General features: G+C 40.9%; 1 protein-coding gene across 1 annotated transcript; it reads left to right on the top strand.

Moving 5' to 3' along the window:
- The first annotated feature begins 47 nt into the window (after positions 1-47).
- LOC148995859 (uncharacterized) lies at positions 48-19,462 on the top strand. Its single transcript, XM_089117987.1, has 2 exons — positions 48-5,358; positions 18,957-19,462. The coding sequence occupies exon 1, from the start codon at positions 910-912 to the stop codon at positions 1,969-1,971; it is 1,062 nt and encodes a 353-aa protein (XP_088974113.1). The 5' UTR covers positions 48-909; the 3' UTR covers positions 1,972-5,358; positions 18,957-19,462.
- The last annotated feature ends 648 nt before the right edge of the window (positions 19,463-20,110 follow it).

The following is a 20,110-nucleotide window of genomic DNA, read 5'->3' on the forward strand; positions in this document are numbered from 1 at the left end:
CCATCAAAGATCCACAAATCCTGGAATACTTCTCAGGAAAAGGAACAACTTGGCGTTTCATTGTAGAACGAGCTGCCTGGCGGGGTGGATTTTGGGGAAAGACTTGTAAGGTCTGTGAAAATGAGCACGAGGAAGGTGCTAGGAAAGGCATCGCTCACATTTGAAGAAACGTCTACGCTTCTTGCAGAAGTAGAAGCCGTACTGAATTCCAGACCTCTCACTTTTGTTCACAATGAGCTCGATGAGCCGCAGCCGCTAACGCCAGCACATTTCTTGGTTGGTGAACGACTCGCTTCACCAGCTCCTGGAGCCTTTCCAGTCCCAGCACCACGCCACCTTTCTACATCTAAGAATACAGATCCCTCATGCAGATGCAGTTAGCCATGCGCAGAATGCTCCTCCAATGCAGCCTTACACAAATGCCATTGTTCCGGATAACGCGGGAGCTCGGATTTCCTCGGGCACGGTTGACGATCACAAGAGATGTGTGGAGCACAAGGCAGCCAACAACAGTAAGAAGAACTTCTATTTTAACCACACACCTCCTTCAGCTCACTCCAGTCAGCCGCTCGTAGCACCAGCTAACTTTCCGCCGATCCAGACTAATGCCGCAAGACGGGAGATAGTTTATAGAGGTCCGCAGCCAACCATTCCAGATTTGACCCGTCGAGATCCTGGTGAATTGGCCCGTCTCAAACTTGCCTTGAATAACCTACTACCTGATGAAGCTACGGAGCTATTCAAGTACCAAATTCTGGTAGATCACCTAAAGTGAACAGATGCTCGCCTCATCGCCGATTCCTTTTTTTTTTAAATTCATCCACTCCCTACTCCGATACCACGGCAGCCCTCACTGAACGGTTCGGTCGACCTCGTCAGCTTGCCGCCCTGAGCCAAATTGCTGCCATTATGGATGCGTCAGATATTCAGTCCGGCGACACTGTAGGCTTTCAGATACAAGCCTTGGTAGGATTCCTTAAGACATTAGGAACAGAAGGAGACGTCGAATCGCATCGTGGATCCCGCGCGGCTCGACTTTTGTCCGAGCTCCCTCCAGAACAGAGAGCGTCTTTCCGCCGGCACGCGAGTTATGAACCTGGCTCAGTGTACACGCTTCTTGATCTAGCCAAGTGGCTTAATTTGGAATCCTGGTGCCAGGATCCAGAGAGCTTTGGCGGATGCAAGCCTCGGAAAGATAGAGCCCGTTCCCGAGCGGATCAACGGAAGGAAACTAAAGCCAGGGTCAGACAGACTACCGTCCTTCGTGGCTCACGTGAATTATCTTCCTCGGTAGCACCAGCGTCAACCGAGAGTCAAGATAAAACCTTTGCCTTCTGTCCACACTGTGACCGTAAAGAACATTACCTTAGTCAATGTGCCGCATTCCAGTCCTTAACCAAAGACCAAGTGATCGACCGGATTAAGACTAATAACGGATGCTGGAAGTGTGGACGCGACCGTAGAGCTGCACAGTGTACTCTAAAGAAACTCTGCCGTCTGCGCAAGGGAAAGCACCTCCAGATCGTTCACGGGGTCAACTTTAAGCCAACGAAAGAAGGGACACGTTTAGTCGGCTCGACTGGCAAAACGCTGTGCCTTGAGCGCCCTCAAGGACTCGGCAGTGTCCTTCTGAAGCATAAGGGACAAAGCCTAGATACTTGCGCTGTGCTTGATGATGGTTCTGAACGGACTACGCTGTTACCAGCAGCAGCCCGGAGACTGGGACTTACTGGCCAGGCGGAGGACTCGGCCTTGAGAACTGTAAGGCAAGACATTACTAAGCTTTGCGGTACTTCAGTGTCCTTTCAAATTTCAACTCCATCCCAACCTGGCAGGAGTCATAAAATAACGGGAGCCTTCACAGCAGAACCACTTAGCTTAGCTGAACATTCCTCCCCCGTTGCAGAAGATACCGGCATTTGGAAGGCTTACCATTACAGCCTATTCACAAAGCCTGTCCCCTGTTACTGATTGGAGCAGATCATCCTCACCTCATCACTCCGATCGAACCAGTCCGTCTCGGTCCGCCCGGAGGTCCGGCAGCTGTCGGGACAAGACTGGGTTGGTCTTTACAAGGCCCAGCAAGAGTATTTGGAGATAATGTTGAATCCCAGCAGGGTCTGCACATTGCCACTAATCCCTCAGTGACAGAGTCGTTCCGGAATGTCGAGAGACTCCGGCAAGCAGAAAACGAGAAATCTGTCACTCGGTCTAAGCAGGACCAAGCAGCCCTCGACTTGCTTCAGTCACAGACTGTGTCAGAGTAATGATCGATGGCGTAAGTCGCTACGCCGCTCCTCTCCTGCGTAAGAAGGATACGCCCATACTTCGTGCTCCTACGGAGGCAGTTCTTCCGAACCTTAGGAACATAGAGAAACGTCTGGAGAAAGACCCCAGTAAAGCAGCCTTCTACCAACAAGAGATACAAAAATTAGAGACCTCGGGCTATGTTGTCAAACTCCCACCTGAAGCAGTTAATTCACAAAGTGAGTCATGGTTCATCCCTCACCACCCCGTGCAGCACAACGGTAAGAACCGTGTGGTTTTTAGCTGTTCATTTGACTTTGAAGGCCAAACAACCTGAATAACCATCCGCTGCCAGGACCTGCCTTGGGTCCGTCATTGCTTGGTGTATTCCTGCGCTTTCGTGAGCGTCCAGTGGCAATAAGCGGGGATATAAAAGGGATGTTCCACCAAGTTCGTCTCCTCCCTGAAGATGGGCGTCTCCCCTGTTTCTCACGGCGAGACATGGACAGATCTAAACCACCAGACATTTACGAACGGCAAGTGCTAGCTTTTGGCACTACTCGGAGTCCGCGTTGTGCCATTTATGCCGTCCAGCGACATGTTGCAGATCATTGCACTCCTGATGACGATATCAGAACTACGGTAGAAAAGGAATTTTTACGTGGACAGTTGCTCGAAGAGCCTACCGTCAGCTCAAGAGGCAAGGCCGCTTGTGGGCAGACTCTGCGCCCTCTTTGCCAGTGGTGAGTTCGAACTTCGCCAGTGGGCAAGTAATGATCCCAGTGTGGTGGACCACCTTCCAGCAGACGCGAGATCCAGTAGTACTGAATTGTGGCTGAATCTCAAGATCGTTCCGATGCTCGAGAATCCGCACTGGGTTTGAGGTGGCACTGCAAATCAGACCTTCTTGGGTATAAAAGCCGTCCCGTTGAGCCCGGACCGTGTGCTCTTGGACATGTTTACGAGGTACTTGCAACCCAGTACGACCCCTTAGGCTTCACACTCCCCTTCACCACCCGAGCCAAGATTTTAGTTCAGAGATTATGGGACGCGCAACGAGACTGGGACGACCCAAACCTACCTGACGACCTTTTGAGATCCCGGAGAGAATGGGAGGCGGAACTTCCTATGGTAGCAAGTATTTCACTACCCACGCTGTGTCACATCTTCAGACATTAATGATTCCCACGACACCAGACAGATTCGCATCTTTTGCGACGCTTCCGAGCAAGCTTACGGATCTGTCGCCTGCCTACGTACTAATGATGACAGTGGTCGTATTCAATTAGCCTTTGTACTAGCGAGGTCCAAGGTCGCCCCAAAACGACGTCTGACGATTCCTCGACTAGAGCTTCGTGCTGCCCTGAATGGTGCCCAATTAGCCAAACTGTTGAAAAAAACCGAGCTCACCGTCGAGATGAATACAGTGACGCCATGGACCGATTCCACCGCCGTTCTAGCCCGGCTCAAATCTGAAGCGTACCGATTCAAGGTGTTTGTTGGAACCGGGATAGCCGAAATTCGAGAGCTGACAACTGAATGTTCCTGGCGATATGTGGATTCCGGCAGTAATCCAGCTGATGACCTGACCCGAGGTAAAACTCTTCTTCAGCTGTCAGTGCCCGACAGATGGAGCCAAGGACCATCATTCCTGCTTGAGTCTGAGTCAGTATGGCCTGTCTGTCCTTCTATTCAACCACCAGAAATCAAAACAGAGCAGCGCAAAGGAATCTTCTGTGGACTCATGACGGAAGTAGATGTTCCTGACATTCCCGATCCCGTCACACACAACACCTGGAGCGAGTTAGTGGAGGCCACAGTTCAAGGTCTAATTGATACAAGACCACCTTCAGCAGTGGACTACCCAGCTGCAGAATGGCACATCCTGCAGAAATGTCAAATGGATAGTTTTCCAGATGAATACAAACTCCTAAGAGCTGGTTAAGGAGAAGCTTTTGGATACCGAGAGGACGAGAAGCTGTACGAAAACAACAACAACGTTTGTGCAAAGACTGCCAAACACGGAAGAACAAACCAGTTATTCCCCGAATGGCAGATCTACCTCCAGCTCGACTCAGACTGCTCAAACCCCCATTCTACAGTACGGGCATGGACTGTTTCGGGCCGTTCCAAATTAAGATTGGCAGACGATGTGAGAAAAGGTGGGGAATTATCTTTAAGTGCCTCGCGACGCGAAGTGTTCTTCGAGACCTTCTCACAGCTATTGATGCTGATTCCTTTCTGATGGCTTTGAGGAGGTTCATAGCTCGCCGTGGAACACCTCGCGAGTTATATTCAGACAACGGCACTGACTTTCACGGAGGACGGAAAGAGTTGCGGGAAGCCTTTGCGTCGCTCGCGCCATCACAGATCCAGCTGCATTTAGCTAAACAAAAGATTTCTTTCCACTTTAACCCACCTGGAGCCCCACACTTTGGTGGTGTGTGGGAAAGAGAAATGAGGTCAGTCAAGACTGCTCTTCGCATCACAGTCAGCTCCCAAGTCGTAACTGAGGAAGTTCTCCAAACAGTCCTCATTGAGGTGGAGGGAATGCTTAATAGCAAGCCCTTGGGTTACACTTCCAGCAATGTAGCTGCCGATGGGGCGGCCAGATAGCTCACTGCCACTCGTAGTCTATCCTGCTACAGAGCTCATGGGTCGAAGAAGGTGGAAACGGAGTCAAGTTCTGTCCGATCAGTTCTGGTCAAGTTTCACCCAGCATTACCTGCCCACGCTACAGACCCGCAACAAGTGGCACACAGATGCCGGTGACATTTCTATCGGAACAGTGGTAATGCTCATCGATCCACAAGGTGGATACAAATCCACCTACTCCAGTAATATACAGTCCTTAACCCTTTAACGTGCATTGTAACCGTGCGGTTGACTTTTTTCCGCGGTCAAATTCCTGTTAATAATACTCGCCAAACTCCATTTTTAGCTGTTTGTTCTTATTCCTTTCACTGAATAGAATGTGTAATGACAATTATATCCACTGGGTGGCAATGTTGTACTAAAATATGTGTTGCTGAGACGAGCTGAATCTGAACCGGAAGATTATTGTCGTGATCTCTCTTCAAACAATGGCTGCCAGTGACGCGAAAATTTAAGGTAAGACATTTTTTGGTTGGATTTCATGTTCTAGACTTCCTAATGATTATCTTTTTGTTGAATGGAAGAAACGTGATAATAAAATGTATCTCTCTGTTGCCTCAGAAAAGTTCCGCTCGGTTGAGTTGCCCAGTTAGGGTAAACACTGAACTGGACACTGCGGTCAAGCCAGCCGCAGTTTGAAAATACACGGTCAAGCCAGCCGCTAAAAAAATAAGCGTGTGCGCCTATTACTATGAATACGGTAATTTCAGTAAAAGCAGAGGAAGAACGCGCTTCAGAGCGCTTGAGTTGCCCAGATCGATATATCTATCTTTTCTTTTCTTTCTTTCTTTCTTTCTTTCTTTCTTTCTTTCTTTCTTTCTTTCTTTCTTTCTTTCTTTCTTTCTTTCTTTATCTTTTTTTTCTCTTTCTTTATCTTTCTCTCTATCTATCTATCTATCTATCTATCTATCTATCTATCTATCTATCTATCTATCTTTTTCTTTATTTCTATCTATATATTCATAACCTTTCTTTCTTTCTTTCTTTCTGTCTTTCTTTCTTTCTTTCTTTCTTTCTTTCTTTCTTCTTTCCATGCAGTATCACCTCATATCAAACAATTTTATAGCATTTTGGATAAATGTCCCATTATTCAACTTCAGAGGGCCATAAATACCTTATTTCTAATAAGTAGAAAAAATTAACTGTCAGTTCTTGTAGGGGACATCCCATAGAGTACACACACCTCATATCAAACAATTTTACTGCAGCATTTTGGAGTAATGTTACGTTATTTGACTTCAGAGGGCCATTATACCTCTTTTCTAATAAGTAGAAAAAAAAATGACGGTCAGTTCTTATATGGGACGTCCCATACAGTATACGCACCTCGTATCAAACCATTTTACTGTAGCATTTTTGAGAAATGTAGCATTATTCTACTTCAGAGGTCCATAAATATCTCATTTCTCATAAGTAGAAAAAAATAATGGCCAATTATTATAGGGCACGTCCCATACAGTATACACACCTCATGTCAAACCATTTTACTGTAGCATTTTGGAGAAATTACACATTATTTGACTTCAGAGGGCCATAAATACCTCTTTTGTAATAAGTAGAAAAAAACAATGTTCAGGTCATGTACGGGACGTCCCACACAGTATACGCAACTCATATAAAAACCATTTTACTGTAGCATTTTGGAGAAATGTCCCATTATTCGACTTCAGAGGGCCGTAAATACATCATTTCTAATAAGTAGAAAAAAATAATGGTCAGTTCTTATACGGGACGTCCCATAGAGTACACGCACCTCACATCAAACCATTTTACTGTCGCATTTTGGAGAAATGTCCCATTATTCGACTTCAGAGGCCCATATATACCTCATTTCGAATAAGTAGAAAAAACTAATGGCCACTTCTTGTACGGGACGTCCCACACAGTACACACACCTCATATCAAACCATTTTACTGTAGCATTTTGGAGAAATGTCCCATTATTCAACTTCAGAGGCCCATAAATACCTCATTTTCAATAAGTAGAAAAAAATAATGGTCAGTTCTTATACGGGACATCCCATACAGTATACGCACCTCGTATCAAACCATTTTACTGTAGCATTTTGGAGTAATGTTACATTATTTGACTTCAGAGGCTGATATATTCCTCATTTCTAATTAGTAGAAAAAAACAACGATCACTTCTTGTAGGCAACGTCCCATACAGTACACACACCTCATATCAAACAATTTTACTGTGGCATTTTGGAGAAATGTTCCATTATTCGACTTCAGAGGGCCATAAATACCTCATTTCTAATAAGTACAAAAAAATAACTGTCAGTTCTTATATGGGACGTCCCATACAGTACACACACCTCATATCAAACTATTTTACTGTAGCATGTTGGAGAAATGTCCCATTATTCAACTTCAGAGCCCCATAAATACCTCTTTTTCAATAAGTAGAAAAAAATAATAACGGTCAGTTCTTATACGGGACGTCCCACACAGTATACGCACCTCATATCAAACCGTTTGACTGCAGCATTTTGGAGAAATGTCCCATTATTCGACTTCAGAGGGCCATAAATACCTCATTTCTAACAAGTAGAAAAAAAATAACGGTCAGTTCTTATACGGGACGTCCCACACAGTACACGCACCTCATATCAAACCATTTGACTGCAGCATTTTGGAGAAATGTCCCATTATTCGACTTCAGAGGGCCGTAAATACCTCATTTCCAATAAGTAGAAAATAATAATGGTCAGTTCTTATACGGGACGTCCCACACAGTACACGCACCTCATGTCAAACCATTTTACTGTAGCATTTTGTAGAAATGTCACATTATTTGCCTTCAGAGGCCTATAAATACCTCATTTCTAATAAGTAGAAAAAAACGAACGGTCAGTTCTTATACGGGACATCCCCTAAAGTATACACGCCTAAAGTCAAACCATTTTACTGTAGCATTTTGGAGAAATGTCACATTATTTGCCTTCAGAGGCCTATAAATACCTCATTTGTAATAAGTAGAAAAAATTAACGGTCTGTTCTTATACGGGACATCCCATAAAGTACACACACACCTCACATCAAACCATTTCACTGTCGCATTTTGGAGAAATGTCCCATTATTCGACTTCAGAGGCCCATAAATACCTTATTTCTAATAAGGAGGAAAAACTAACGGTCAGTTCTTATACGGGACGTCCCATAAAGTATACACACCTCACATCAAACCATTTTACTGTTGCATTTTGGAGAAATGTCACATTATTTGCCTTCAGAGGCCTATAAATACCTCATTTCTAATAAGTAGAAAAAATTAATGGTCTGTTCTAATACGGGACGTCCCATAAAGTACACACACCTCACATCAAACCATTTTACTGTCGCATTTTGGAGAAATGTCCCATTATTCGACTTCAGAGGCCCATAAATACCTAATTTCTAATAAGTAGAAAAAAAATCATATCAAACCTCATATCAAACCATTTTACTGCAGCATTTTGGAGAAATGTCACATTATTCTACTTCAGAGGCCTATAAATTCCTCATTTCTAATAAGTAGAAAAAACGAACAGTCAGTTCTTATACGGGACGTCCCATAAAGTATACGCACCTCTTATCAAACCATTTTACTGTAGCATTTTGGAGTAATGTTACATTATTTGACTTCAGAGGCTGATAAATTCCTCATTTCTAATGAGTAGAAAAAACGAACGGTCAGTTCTTATACGGTACGTCCCATACAGTGTACGCACCTCATATCAAACAATTTTACTGTAGCGTTTTGGAGAAATGTTACATTGTTCGACTTCAGAGACCTATAAATACCTCATTTCTAATAAGTAGAAAAAACAAACGGTCAGTTTTTTTTAGGAGACGTCCCATAGAGTAAACATTTTACTGCAGCGTTTTAAAGATATGTTATATTTTACTACTTCAAAGCCCCATACTATATGCATGTTATAGATTGCGTTGTAGAACGCAGATGAACACAATGATAAAGCCAAAGGTGCCATCTTGTGCCGGCAGATGTATAGAATGCGGCTTAGCTGGAGGACAATAAAAAGCCGGAGAGAACCATGCAAAAGGTTGGTGAAGATGATGGTGACAGCCAGGGCGATGGCCTTGAGCAGAGAAGAGCAGACGGAGACCCAGCCCACAGTCAAGACTGCATCCCACGGAGGCGTCGCAGAAGGGAGTAGCCATGGAGTGAAGAGTCCCAACACTACCAAGGGGATTACCAGAGGTGATCCAGAGCACACCACGTAGCCAGAGATGCGATGAGGCACAGACCTAGGCGACCACGACTAGGCCACAGCGCCGACCCCCTGAAGTGGAAGCTGCGATCCTGAGGTTAGAGGCTGAGCTGCAACAACCATAGGTAGAGGTGGAAGCTGAGGGAGGGCGGGCGGAGCTAGTCAAAGGCGAAAGAGGTGGAGAGCCGTAGGGCAGCGAATGGGCCGCAAGTCCATGGCTAAGAAGGTGTAATGTCCAACAGAGGGAGCCCGCTGAATGGCCGATTGTCCACGCTGGAGTCAAGGGTGGTAAGTGAGCACAGGAGCAAGGGCGGCGGGTAAAGGTGGAGCGGAGGCGGAGCACTCAGATGCTGGAGACGGAGCCACAGTCTTCACACCCCCAAGAGGAGATGGCTTACAGCAGGCAAAAGATGTAGCAGGGCCACAGAGAGGAGACTGAGTCGCACTGCGGGACTGATGGGAGGAAGAGATGACTGGGTGGCAGGAGTGTCTTGGGACTGCAGAGACAGACAGATAATAGGACATATACAAGTTTATTACAAGTATTTTGGGGATGGGGTGGGAGGTTGGGCGGGACCAGCAGATTCCCCCTTGCTGCTTGTGGTGGGCTCATGCTGTTGATCCTCAGAGTCTGGGTGATCTTGGCTGGGAACTGGGTTGTGAGTGGGACTGGCGTTGTTGTCCACAGTTAGGACGGTAAGTGGTAATCCACAAGACCCCAGCACCCACTGAATTCCTACTCATATGAAATGAGGTCTTTATACACAACCTTAAGTCAATTAATATGACATATCTCAAAAATGCTGCAGTAAAACGGTTTGAAATGAGGTGCGTATACTGAATGGGACGTTCCCTATAAGAATTGGCCATTCGTTTTTTTCTATTATTAGAAATGAGGTATTTATGGGCCTCTGAAGTCTTATAATGGGGCATTTCTCCAAAATGCTACAGTAAAATGGTTTCATATGAGGTGCGTGTACTAACTGGGATGTCCCGTATGAGAATTGGCCATTCGTTTTTTCTACTTACTAGAAATGAAGTATATTCATGGGCCTCTGAAGTCAAATAATGCGACATTTCTCCAAAAGGCTGCAGTAAAATAGTTTGATATGAGGTGCGTGTACTGTATGGGACGTCCCCTACAAGAACTGACGGTTATTGTTTTCTACTTATTAGAAATGAGGTATTCATGGGCCTCCGAAGTCGAATAATGGGACATTTATCAAAAAATGTTACAGTAAAAGGGTTTGTTATGAGGTGTGTAAACTGTATGGGACGTCCCCTACAAGAACTGACCGTTCGTTTTTTCTACTTATTAGAAATGAGGAATTTATCAGCCTCTGAAGTCAAATAATGTAACATCACTCCAAAATGCTACAGTAAAATGGTTTGATACGAGGTGCGTATACTGTATGGGACGTCCCGTATAAGAACTGACCATTATTTTTTTTCTACTTATTGAAAATGAGGTATTTATGGGCCTCTGAAGTCGAATAATGGGACATTTCTCCAAAATGCGACAGTAAAATGGTTTGATGTGAGGTGCGTGTACTCTATGGGACGTGCCCTATAATAATTGGCCATTATTTTTTTCTACTTATGAGAAATGAGATATTTATGGACCTCTGAAGTAGAATAATGGGACATTTCTCCAAAAGGCTACAGTAAAATGGTTTGATGTGAGGTGCGTGTACTGTGTGGGACGTCCCGTATAAGAATTGGCCATTAGTTTTTTCTACTTATTAGAAATGAGGTGTTTATGGCCCTCTGAAGTCGAATAATGGGACATTTCTCCAAAATGCTGCAGTCAAATGGTTTGATGTGAGGTGCGTGTACTGTGTGGGAAGTCCCGTATAAGAATTGGCCATTATTTTTTTTCTACTTATTAGAAATGAGGTATTTATGGCCCTCTGAAGTCGAATAAAGGGACATTTCTCAAAAATGCTACAGTAAAATTGCTTGATATGAGGTGCGTGTACTGTGTGGGACGTCCCGTATAAGAACTGGCCGTTCGTTTTTTCTACTTATTAGAAATGAGGTATTTATGGGCCTCTGAAGTCGAATAATGGGACATTTCTCCAAAATGCGACAGTAAAATGGTTTGATGTGAGGTGCGTGTACTGTGTGGGATGTCCGGTGTAAGAACTGACCATTATTTTTTTCTACTTATTAGAAATGAGGTATTTATGGCCCTCTGAAGTCGAATAATGTGACATTTCTCCAAAATGCTGCAGTCAAATGGTTTGATATGAGGTGCGTATACTGTGTGGGACGTCCCGTATAAGAACTGACCGTTATTTTTTTCTACTTATTGAAAAAGAGGTATTTATGGGCCTCTGAAGTTAAATAATGGGACATTTCTCCAAAATGCTACAGTGAAATGGTTTGATATGAGGTGCGTGTACTGTGTGGGAAGTCCCGTATAAGAATTGGCCGTTAGTTTTTTCTACTTATTAGAAATGAGGTATTTATGGCCCTTTGAAGTCGAATAATGGGACATTTCTCGAAAATGCTACAGTAAAATGGTTTGATACGAGGTGCGTGTACTGTGTGGGACGTCCCGTATAAGAACTGACCGTTATTTTTTTCTGCTTATTAGAAAGGAGGTATTTATGGGCCTCTGAAGTCGAATAATGGGACATTTCTCCAAAATGCGACAGTAAAATGGTTTGATGTGAGGTGCGTGTACTGTGTGGGATGTCCGGTGTAAGAACTGACCATTATTTTTTTCTACTTATTAGAAATGAGGTATTTATGGCCCTCTGAAGTCGAATAATGTGACATTTCTCCAAAATGCTGCAGTCAAATGGTTTGATATGAGGTGCGTATACTGTGTGGGACGTCCCGTATAAGAACTGACCGTTATTTTTTTCTACTTATTGAAAAAGAGGTATTTATGGGCCTCTGAAGTTAAATAATGGGACATTTCTCCAAAATGCTACAGTGAAATGGTTTGATATGAGGTGCGTGTACTGTGTGGGAAGTCCCGTATAAGAATTGGCCGTTAGTTTTTTCTACTTATTAGAAATGAGGTATTTATGGCCCTTTGAAGTCGAATAATGGGACATTTCTCGAAAATGCTACAGTAAAATGGTTTGATACGAGGTGCGTGTACTGTGTGGGACGTCCCGTATAAGAACTGACCGTTATTTTTTTCTGCTTATTAGAAAGGAGGTATTTATGGGCCTCTGAAGTCGAATAATGGGACATTTCTCCAAAATGCGACAGTAAAATGGTTTGATGTGAGGTGTGTGTACTCTGTGGGACGTGCCCTATGATAATTGGCCATTATTTTTTTCTACTTATGAGAAATGAGATATTTATGGACCTCTGAAGTAGAATAATGGGACATTTCTCCAAAATGCTACAGTAAAATGGTTTGATATGAGGTGTGTAAACTGTATGGGACGGCCCCTACAGGAACTGACAGTTATTTTTTTACTACTTATTAGAAATGAGGTATTTATGGGCCTCTAAAGTCGAATAATGTGACATTTCTCCAAAATGCTACAGTAAAATTATTTGATATGAGATGAGTATACTGTGTGGGACGTCCCGTATAAGAATTGGCCGTTCGTTTTTTCTACTTATTAGAAATGAGGTATTTATGGCCCTTTGAAGTCGAATAATGGGACATTTCTCGAAAATGCTACAGTAAAATGGTTTGATATGAGGTGCGTGTACTGTGTGGGACGTCCCGTATAAGAACTGATATGAAGGTAGATTTGTGTCTTTATTATTCAATCAAAAAAAATGTTGCTTCAATCAAAAAAAATATTTTCAATTAAAAAAACCTTCACTTCAATGAAAAAAAAACTTTTCAATCAAAGAAAAAAAGTATTTGAATCCAAAAATATATTTGAGACTCAAAAAAATACATTTGAACACTGCTTTTCTTTGATTGAAAATGTTTCCTTTGATAGAAGTCCGGTTTTTTTTGTTTAAAGCAACCTTTTTAATTAAAGTAACATTGTTTTTTGATTGGACCATATAAGGGGTAGGACGTTTGTGTCTTTATCATTCAATCAAAAAAGAAGTTGCTTCAAACAAACAAACAACAGAATCAATACAAAAGTCACTTCAATGAAAAGATAAACATTTTCAAATATAGAAAATCATTTTTGAATGCAAATAAAATATTTGAGACTCCAAAAATTGCATTTGAACACCTTTTGTTTTAATTGAAAATGTTCTCTTTGATTGAAGTAATCTTTTTTGTGTTTGGGCCATACATGGGTAGGACATTTGTGTCTTAATCATTCAATTCCAAAAAAGTTGTTTCAATCAAAAAAAAAACTATTTTCAATCAAAGAAAAAACTTTTCAAAAGCAAAAAAAAAAATTATTTACCTCGTGTATAAAAAAAGTATTGAAGAGAATGCGTGTTTTCGTTGTTTTTGTTTTTTATTTGAAGTGAAAAAAATGTAGAATTTCAAATTGTTTTGATTGAATCCTTTTTTTTTATTTTTTGAAGTGCAAAAAGTTGTGAAGTTCAAACTTTTTTTTGATTGAATCATTTTGACACAAACGTTCCGCAGTGGGCGGGTGCTTCTCTGTTGGTCAGACATGTTTGATTGACAAGTGTCTACACCAACGACATCTTTCTGACAAAGAAGTCATGTTCGCCACTCGCCAGCAAGTTTTTACCCCTACAGGATATTATCTATTTATCATTTGATCTTGTGGCTCTAAGCATCGCGCCAGCCACACCAGCCACACGATCTCTCACTGTTTACTATCAGAAACTCCGATTAATACACGAGAGCACACAGACAGTGTTATCCTGCTCTTGTGTACGGGCGTCAGTTTGGTTTGGTTTGAAATGTGCTGGGGGACGGAGAGACGTATTCGGAAGAGCATTTTCAAAAGTGCTGGGTACAATGACGCATTCATTATTTTTTTTCTCTTTCGAGTAGGCGCCGCGAGATGTTTCAAAAGTGGTGGGTACAAAATCGACCCTGGCAAAAAGTGGTGGGGACATGCATACATATCTATGGGGAATGATTTTGACCACTCCATTAAGTTTGTTTTTTTTAATAAAGCCTTTCTTTAAAGTGAATTTCGTTTTTAATAAATGGCATCTTGATTTTAATCAATGTTTGATCAACCAATTCCCAGGATTTAATAAATAAGAAGCAAAGCAAACATAGGCATAGCAATAAAATCATGAACTTTTTGCTTTGCACGTTTCTCAAAGACATGATAAATAGGCTACATCTAGAAAGGTAGAAATGTCTAGCCTAATTTTAAACAAAACAATTCAAAACGAAAATAAATAGATTATTCTACTCTCAGATTATATTTAATCCATATGAAATGAGCGTTTCTCTCGGCGCGTTCACTACTGCGAAGATGGCTCCAATACGGGCAAAAAGAGCAAATAAAATATAAGAAAAAATTACAAAAAGGTAGATAAGAGATGGATTGGACTTTATTTGCTCTCATCTGAGTGTCTCATGTAAACAGTGAGAGATCTTGTGGCAGGCGCGACGCTAGGTGACGCGCACGCTCCATTATGGACAAAAAGAGCAAATAAAATATAAAATAAGATGACAAAAAAGATACTTAAGGGATTGCAGGATCGCACTGTCTGTTTTCACATGTGCATCAATCGGAGTGTCTGATGGGTGTAATAAGAGATCTTGTGGCTGGTATGGCTGGCGATGCTTAGAGCCACGACCCGTTCGCATAAAAAGAGCGAATAAAATATAAGATCAGACGATAAATGGGTAAATGAGATCTGTATTGCACTATGTGTGCTTTCGTGTAGCTACCATTAGGTGTAAATAGAGAGAGATCGTGTGGCTGGTGTGGCCGGCGCGACGCTTAATAGAGCCATGCGAGCGCACTCCCATACGCATAAAAAGAGCAAATAAAATATAATATAAGATGACAAAAAGGTAAATAAGAGATGGATTGCACGTTATTATACGCGCTCCAATACGGGCAAAAAGAACGAATAAAATATATGATCAGATGATAAATGTGTAAATAATATCTGTATTGTACTGTATGTGTGCTCTCGTGTAGGCCTACCATTAGGAGCGTCTGATAGGTGTAAACAGTGAGAAATCTTGTGGCTAGGCAGGTGAAAAGCGTTTGGTTAATGGTGAATATTGACCTATTGTGCGTACCGTTCTGTCGGGGAATATGCGCTGCATTTACTGTAAATATTGTGTAAGTTCGAGTGGCAGGCGCTATATAATGCAGTGCATATAAGGCACATATATCCGTGGCCGGTCGAGTGGCAGATCCCCCTGCCAGGCAAAGATTTTATCCCCTCTAAAAAAGCTGCTGGCGAGTGGCGAACATGACTTCTTTGTCAGAAAGATGTCGTTGGTGTAGACACTTGTCAATCAAACATGTCTGAGCAACAGAGAAACACCCGCCCACTGCGGAACGTTTGTCTCAAAATGATTCAATCAAAAAAAAGTTTGAACTTCAAAACTTTTTGCACTTCAAAAAAAAAAAAAGGATTCAATCAAAACAATTTGAAATTCTAAATTTTTTTCACTTCAAATAAAAAACAAAAACAACGAAAACACACATTCTCTTCAATACTTTTTTTATACACGAGGTAAATATTTTTTTTTTTGCTTTTGAAAAGTTTTTTCTTTGATTGAAAATATTTTTTTTTTTGATTGAAACAACTTTTTTGGAATTGAATGATTAAGACACAAATGTCCTACCCATGTATGGCCCAAACACAAAAAAGATTACTTCAATCAAAGAGAACATTTTCAATTAAAACAAAAGGTGTTCAAATGCAATTTTTGGAGTCTCAAATATTTTATTTGCATTCAAAAATGATTTTCTATATTTGAAAATGTTTATCTTTTCATTGAAGTGACTTTTGTATTGATTCTGTTGTTTGTTTGTTTGAAGCAACTTCTTTTTTGATTGAATGATAAAGACACAAACGTCCTACCCATTATATGGTCCAATCAAAAAACAATGTTACTTTAATTAAAAAGGTTGCTTTAAACAAAAAAAAACGGACTTCTATCAAAGAAAACATTTTCAATCAAAGAAAAGCAGTGTTCAAATGTATTTTTTTGAGTCTCAAATATATTTTTGGATTCAAATACTTTTTTTCTTTGATTGAAAAGTTTTTTTTTTCATTGAAGTGAAGGTTTTTTTAATTGAAAATATTTTTTTTGATTGAAGCAACATTTTTTTTGATTGAATAATAAAGACACAAATCTACCTTCATAAACTGACCGTTATTTTTTTTTCTACTTATTAGAAATGAGGTATTTATGGGCCTCTGAAGTCGAATAATGGGACATTTCTCCAAAATGCGACAGTAAAATGGTTTGATATGAGGTGTGTAAACTGTATGGGACGGCCCCTACAGGAACTGACAGTTATTTTTTACTACTTATTAGAAATGAGGTATTTATGGGCCTATAAAGTCGAATAATGTGACATTTCTCCAAAATGCTACAGTAAAATTGCTTGATATGAGGTGCGTGTACTGTGTGGGACGTCCCGTATAAGAACTGACCGTTCGTTTTTTCTACTTATTAGAAATGAGGTATTTATGGCCCTCTGAAGTCGAATAATGGGACATTTCTCCAAAATGCTGCAGTCAAATGGTTTGATGTGAGGTGCGTGTACTGTGTGGGACGTCCCGTATAAGAATTGGCCGTTCGTTTTTTCTACTTATTAGAAATGAGGTATTTATGGCCCTCTGAAGTCGAATAATGGGACATTTCTCCAAAATGCTGCAGTCAAATGGTTTGATGTGAGGTGCGTGTACTGTGTGGGACGTCCCGTATAAGAACTGACCGTTCAATTTTTCTACTTATTAGAAATGAGGTATTTATGGCCCTCTGAAGTAGAATAATGGGACATTTCTCCAAAATGCTGCAGTCAAATGGTTTGATGTGAGGTGCGTGTACTGTGTGGGACGTCCCGTATAAGAACTGACCGTTATTTTTTTCTACTTATTAGAAATGAGGTATTTATGGCCCTCTGAAGTCGAATAAAGGGACATTTCTCAAAAATGCTACAGTAAAATTGCTTGATATGAGGTGCGTGTACTGTGTGGGACGTCCCGTATAAGAACTGACCGTTCGTTTTTTCTACTTATTAGAAATGAGGTATATATGGGCCTCTGAAGTCGAATAACGGGACATTTCTCCAAAATGCGACAGTAAAATGGTTTGATGTGAGGTGCGTGTACTCTATGGGACGTCCCGCATAAGAACTGACCATTATTTTTGTCTACTTATTAGAAATGAGGTATTTACGGCCCTCTGAAGTCGAATAATGGGACATTTCTCCAAAATGCTACAGTAAAATGGTTTTTATATGAGTTGCGTGTACTGTGTGGGACGTCCCGTACATGACCTGAACATTGTTTTTTTTCTACTTATTAGAAAAGAGGTATTTATGGCCCTCTGAAGTCAAATAATGTGTAATTTCTCCAAAATGCTACAGTAAAATGGTTTGACGTGAGGTGTGTATACTGTATGGGACGTGCCCTATAACAATTGGCCATTATTTTTTTCTACTTATGAGAAATGAGATATTTATGGACCTCCGAAGTAGAATAATGCTACATTTCTCAAAAATGCTACAGTAAAATGGTTTGATACGAGGTGCGTATACTGTATGGGACGTCCCATATAAGAACTGACCGTCATTTTTTTCTACTTATTAGAAAAGAGGTATAATGGCCCTCTGAAGTCAAATAATGTAACATTACTCCAAAATGCTGCAGTAAAATTGTTTGATATGAGGTGTGTGTACTCTATGGGATGTCCCCTACAAGAACTGACAGGTAATTTTTTCTACTTATTAGAAATAAGGTATTTATGGCCCTCTGAAGTTGAATAATGGGACATTTGTCCAAAATGCTATAAAATTGTTTGATATGAGGTGATATTGCATGGGACGAATTGGCCATTAGTTTTTTTCTTATTACAATTTTTTTTGTAACAGACAGACAGACAGACAAACAGATAGATAGATAGAAAGAAAGAAAGAAAGAAAGAAAGAAAGAAAGAAAGAAAGAAAGAAAGAAAGAAAGAAAGAAAGAAAGAAAGAAAGAAAGAAAGAAAGAAAAGATAGATAGATATATATATCGATCTGGGCAACTCAAGCGCTCTGAAGCGTGTTCTTCCTCTGCTGTGACTGAAATTACCGTATTCATAGTAATAGGCGCACACGCTTATTTTTTTAGCGGCTGGCTTGACCGTGTATTTTAGCACAGCAGTAATAATACAGCCTGCAGGATCATGCGGCCTATTTCTTTGCTAGACTATATTTATTTTACCCTTATTTATACGGCCTGTGGTTTACCTTCAGATTCTAAATGTAATACTGTTTACTCTTTACATATTACGAAATGAACCATTAGTCCTACTCAAATATTTCTGCATCATAGCTGAGGCTTATTGACTAACACTACGTTATGCATTGAATAGTCTCGATGGGAATAAACATTACATTTTCTGTTCAACAATCTGACAAACATAACACGATAATGAGACTGAATTGATGGTTGAACATTTTTGGCTTTATTTAGCACAGTAAACTTACCTTATCAGTCACACTTGAACATTTTCTGTCTCTTGTCTAATTTTCTGACTCTTAATCTAATTTCATGGTCGAGTGTTATCCTGCTTTGTCATACATAGTACAAAGAGTATTTTTTAGCGTATTTAATTTTTTCTCAACAAATTAAAATAAATCATAATGTGCCTGTATGTTGGGTGAACAGTTTATCAATTTGACCATTGTGCATTTATTATGGATAGATGTACCCGATGCACTGAAGACACAGTTTGCGACCCTACACTGTACAGTAATGTTTATTATGTTCCATCAGTACATTTTATGGACACCCCAGATCTACCTCTAGCACCCGCTGATCCATGTGACTCGGAAGCGGAAGACCTCAGTGATCCGGACGATGGAGAGAATGAAGATTTTGTCCCTCCACGCAGTATAGATTTACCGCCCCCTTCAAAGAAATCGAGGAATAGAAACAGGCTTGTTGAGGTGTCTTCAGACCTCAATCAAACTCCCTCCCCTCCTGCAAAGTCCAGGAAGACCAAATGGGTCAAAAAGGACATCCCGACCTTCACTCTGCCCGAGCCCGTCTTCGAGCTTCCAGAGTCGGTCCAGACGCCGTTTCTGTATTTTAAGAAGCTCTTTACTGACCGGACGATTGTGCACATGACTGAGCGTACCGACCGGTACTCGGTTCAACGGACCGGGACATCCGTCAACACCACTGCTGCAGAAATGGAGGTTTTCTTGTCAGTTTTGCTCTACGTGGGTGTTTTTGAATTTCCCTCTTCGGAAGATTACTGGGCTTCCCTGCGAGTCACGCTTCCCCAGTGGCGCCTCCAGAAATTTTTCGTAGGGGTGGCCAGATGGGGCCAGTTAAAATCTTGGGGTGGCACACCAAAACTACAGTATAAACCATAATGTAATTGTAATAAACCAGCCTGTAGAAAACTATCAGAAAGACTTAAGGAAACTCCTACTGATATACTTTGGTTTATTGTGTAATATTTAATGTTATGATATTAGTAGGGCCCAACTAATATATATTACATTGTATATAATGATATATATTATATGATATATAAGGGTCCTTGCCCCACAGCAAATTTCCAGATACTTACATAATTGTGATGAATTTAATCATTTTTAAGTTATTAGTTTGCAGTGTAAGATTACAGTTAACACCTTTAAATATTACATAAATGTATTATGAATTTTTAATACACTTAATGTATACATCAGCAGCAAAAAGTAATTCTTGAAAAAATCTGCACAGTAATTTTATAAAATCTAAATATGTTAATAAAAACAAATTACTATTAGTTCTCTTTTAAAATTCAATCAGGCAATCATGTCACAATTTTATATTTATATATTAATGTCAAGAATTCAGAAGTGCATAGCCTAAACTACAAATAAATTATATACAATTAAATTATGCTTATTTAAAATGTATTGAGCAGGCTAGGT

This window comes from Pimephales promelas, chromosome 2 (assembly GCF_988280905.1).
Source record: "Pimephales promelas chromosome 2, fPimPro1.hap1.1, whole genome shotgun sequence".
Classification (NCBI taxonomy): Eukaryota; Metazoa; Chordata; class Actinopteri; order Cypriniformes; family Leuciscidae; genus Pimephales; species Pimephales promelas.

Coding starts and splice junctions, on each gene's coding strand:
- LOC148995859 (XM_089117987.1), top strand. CDS start 910: ATGGATGCGTCAGATATTCAGTCCGGCGACACTGTAGGCTTTCAGATA.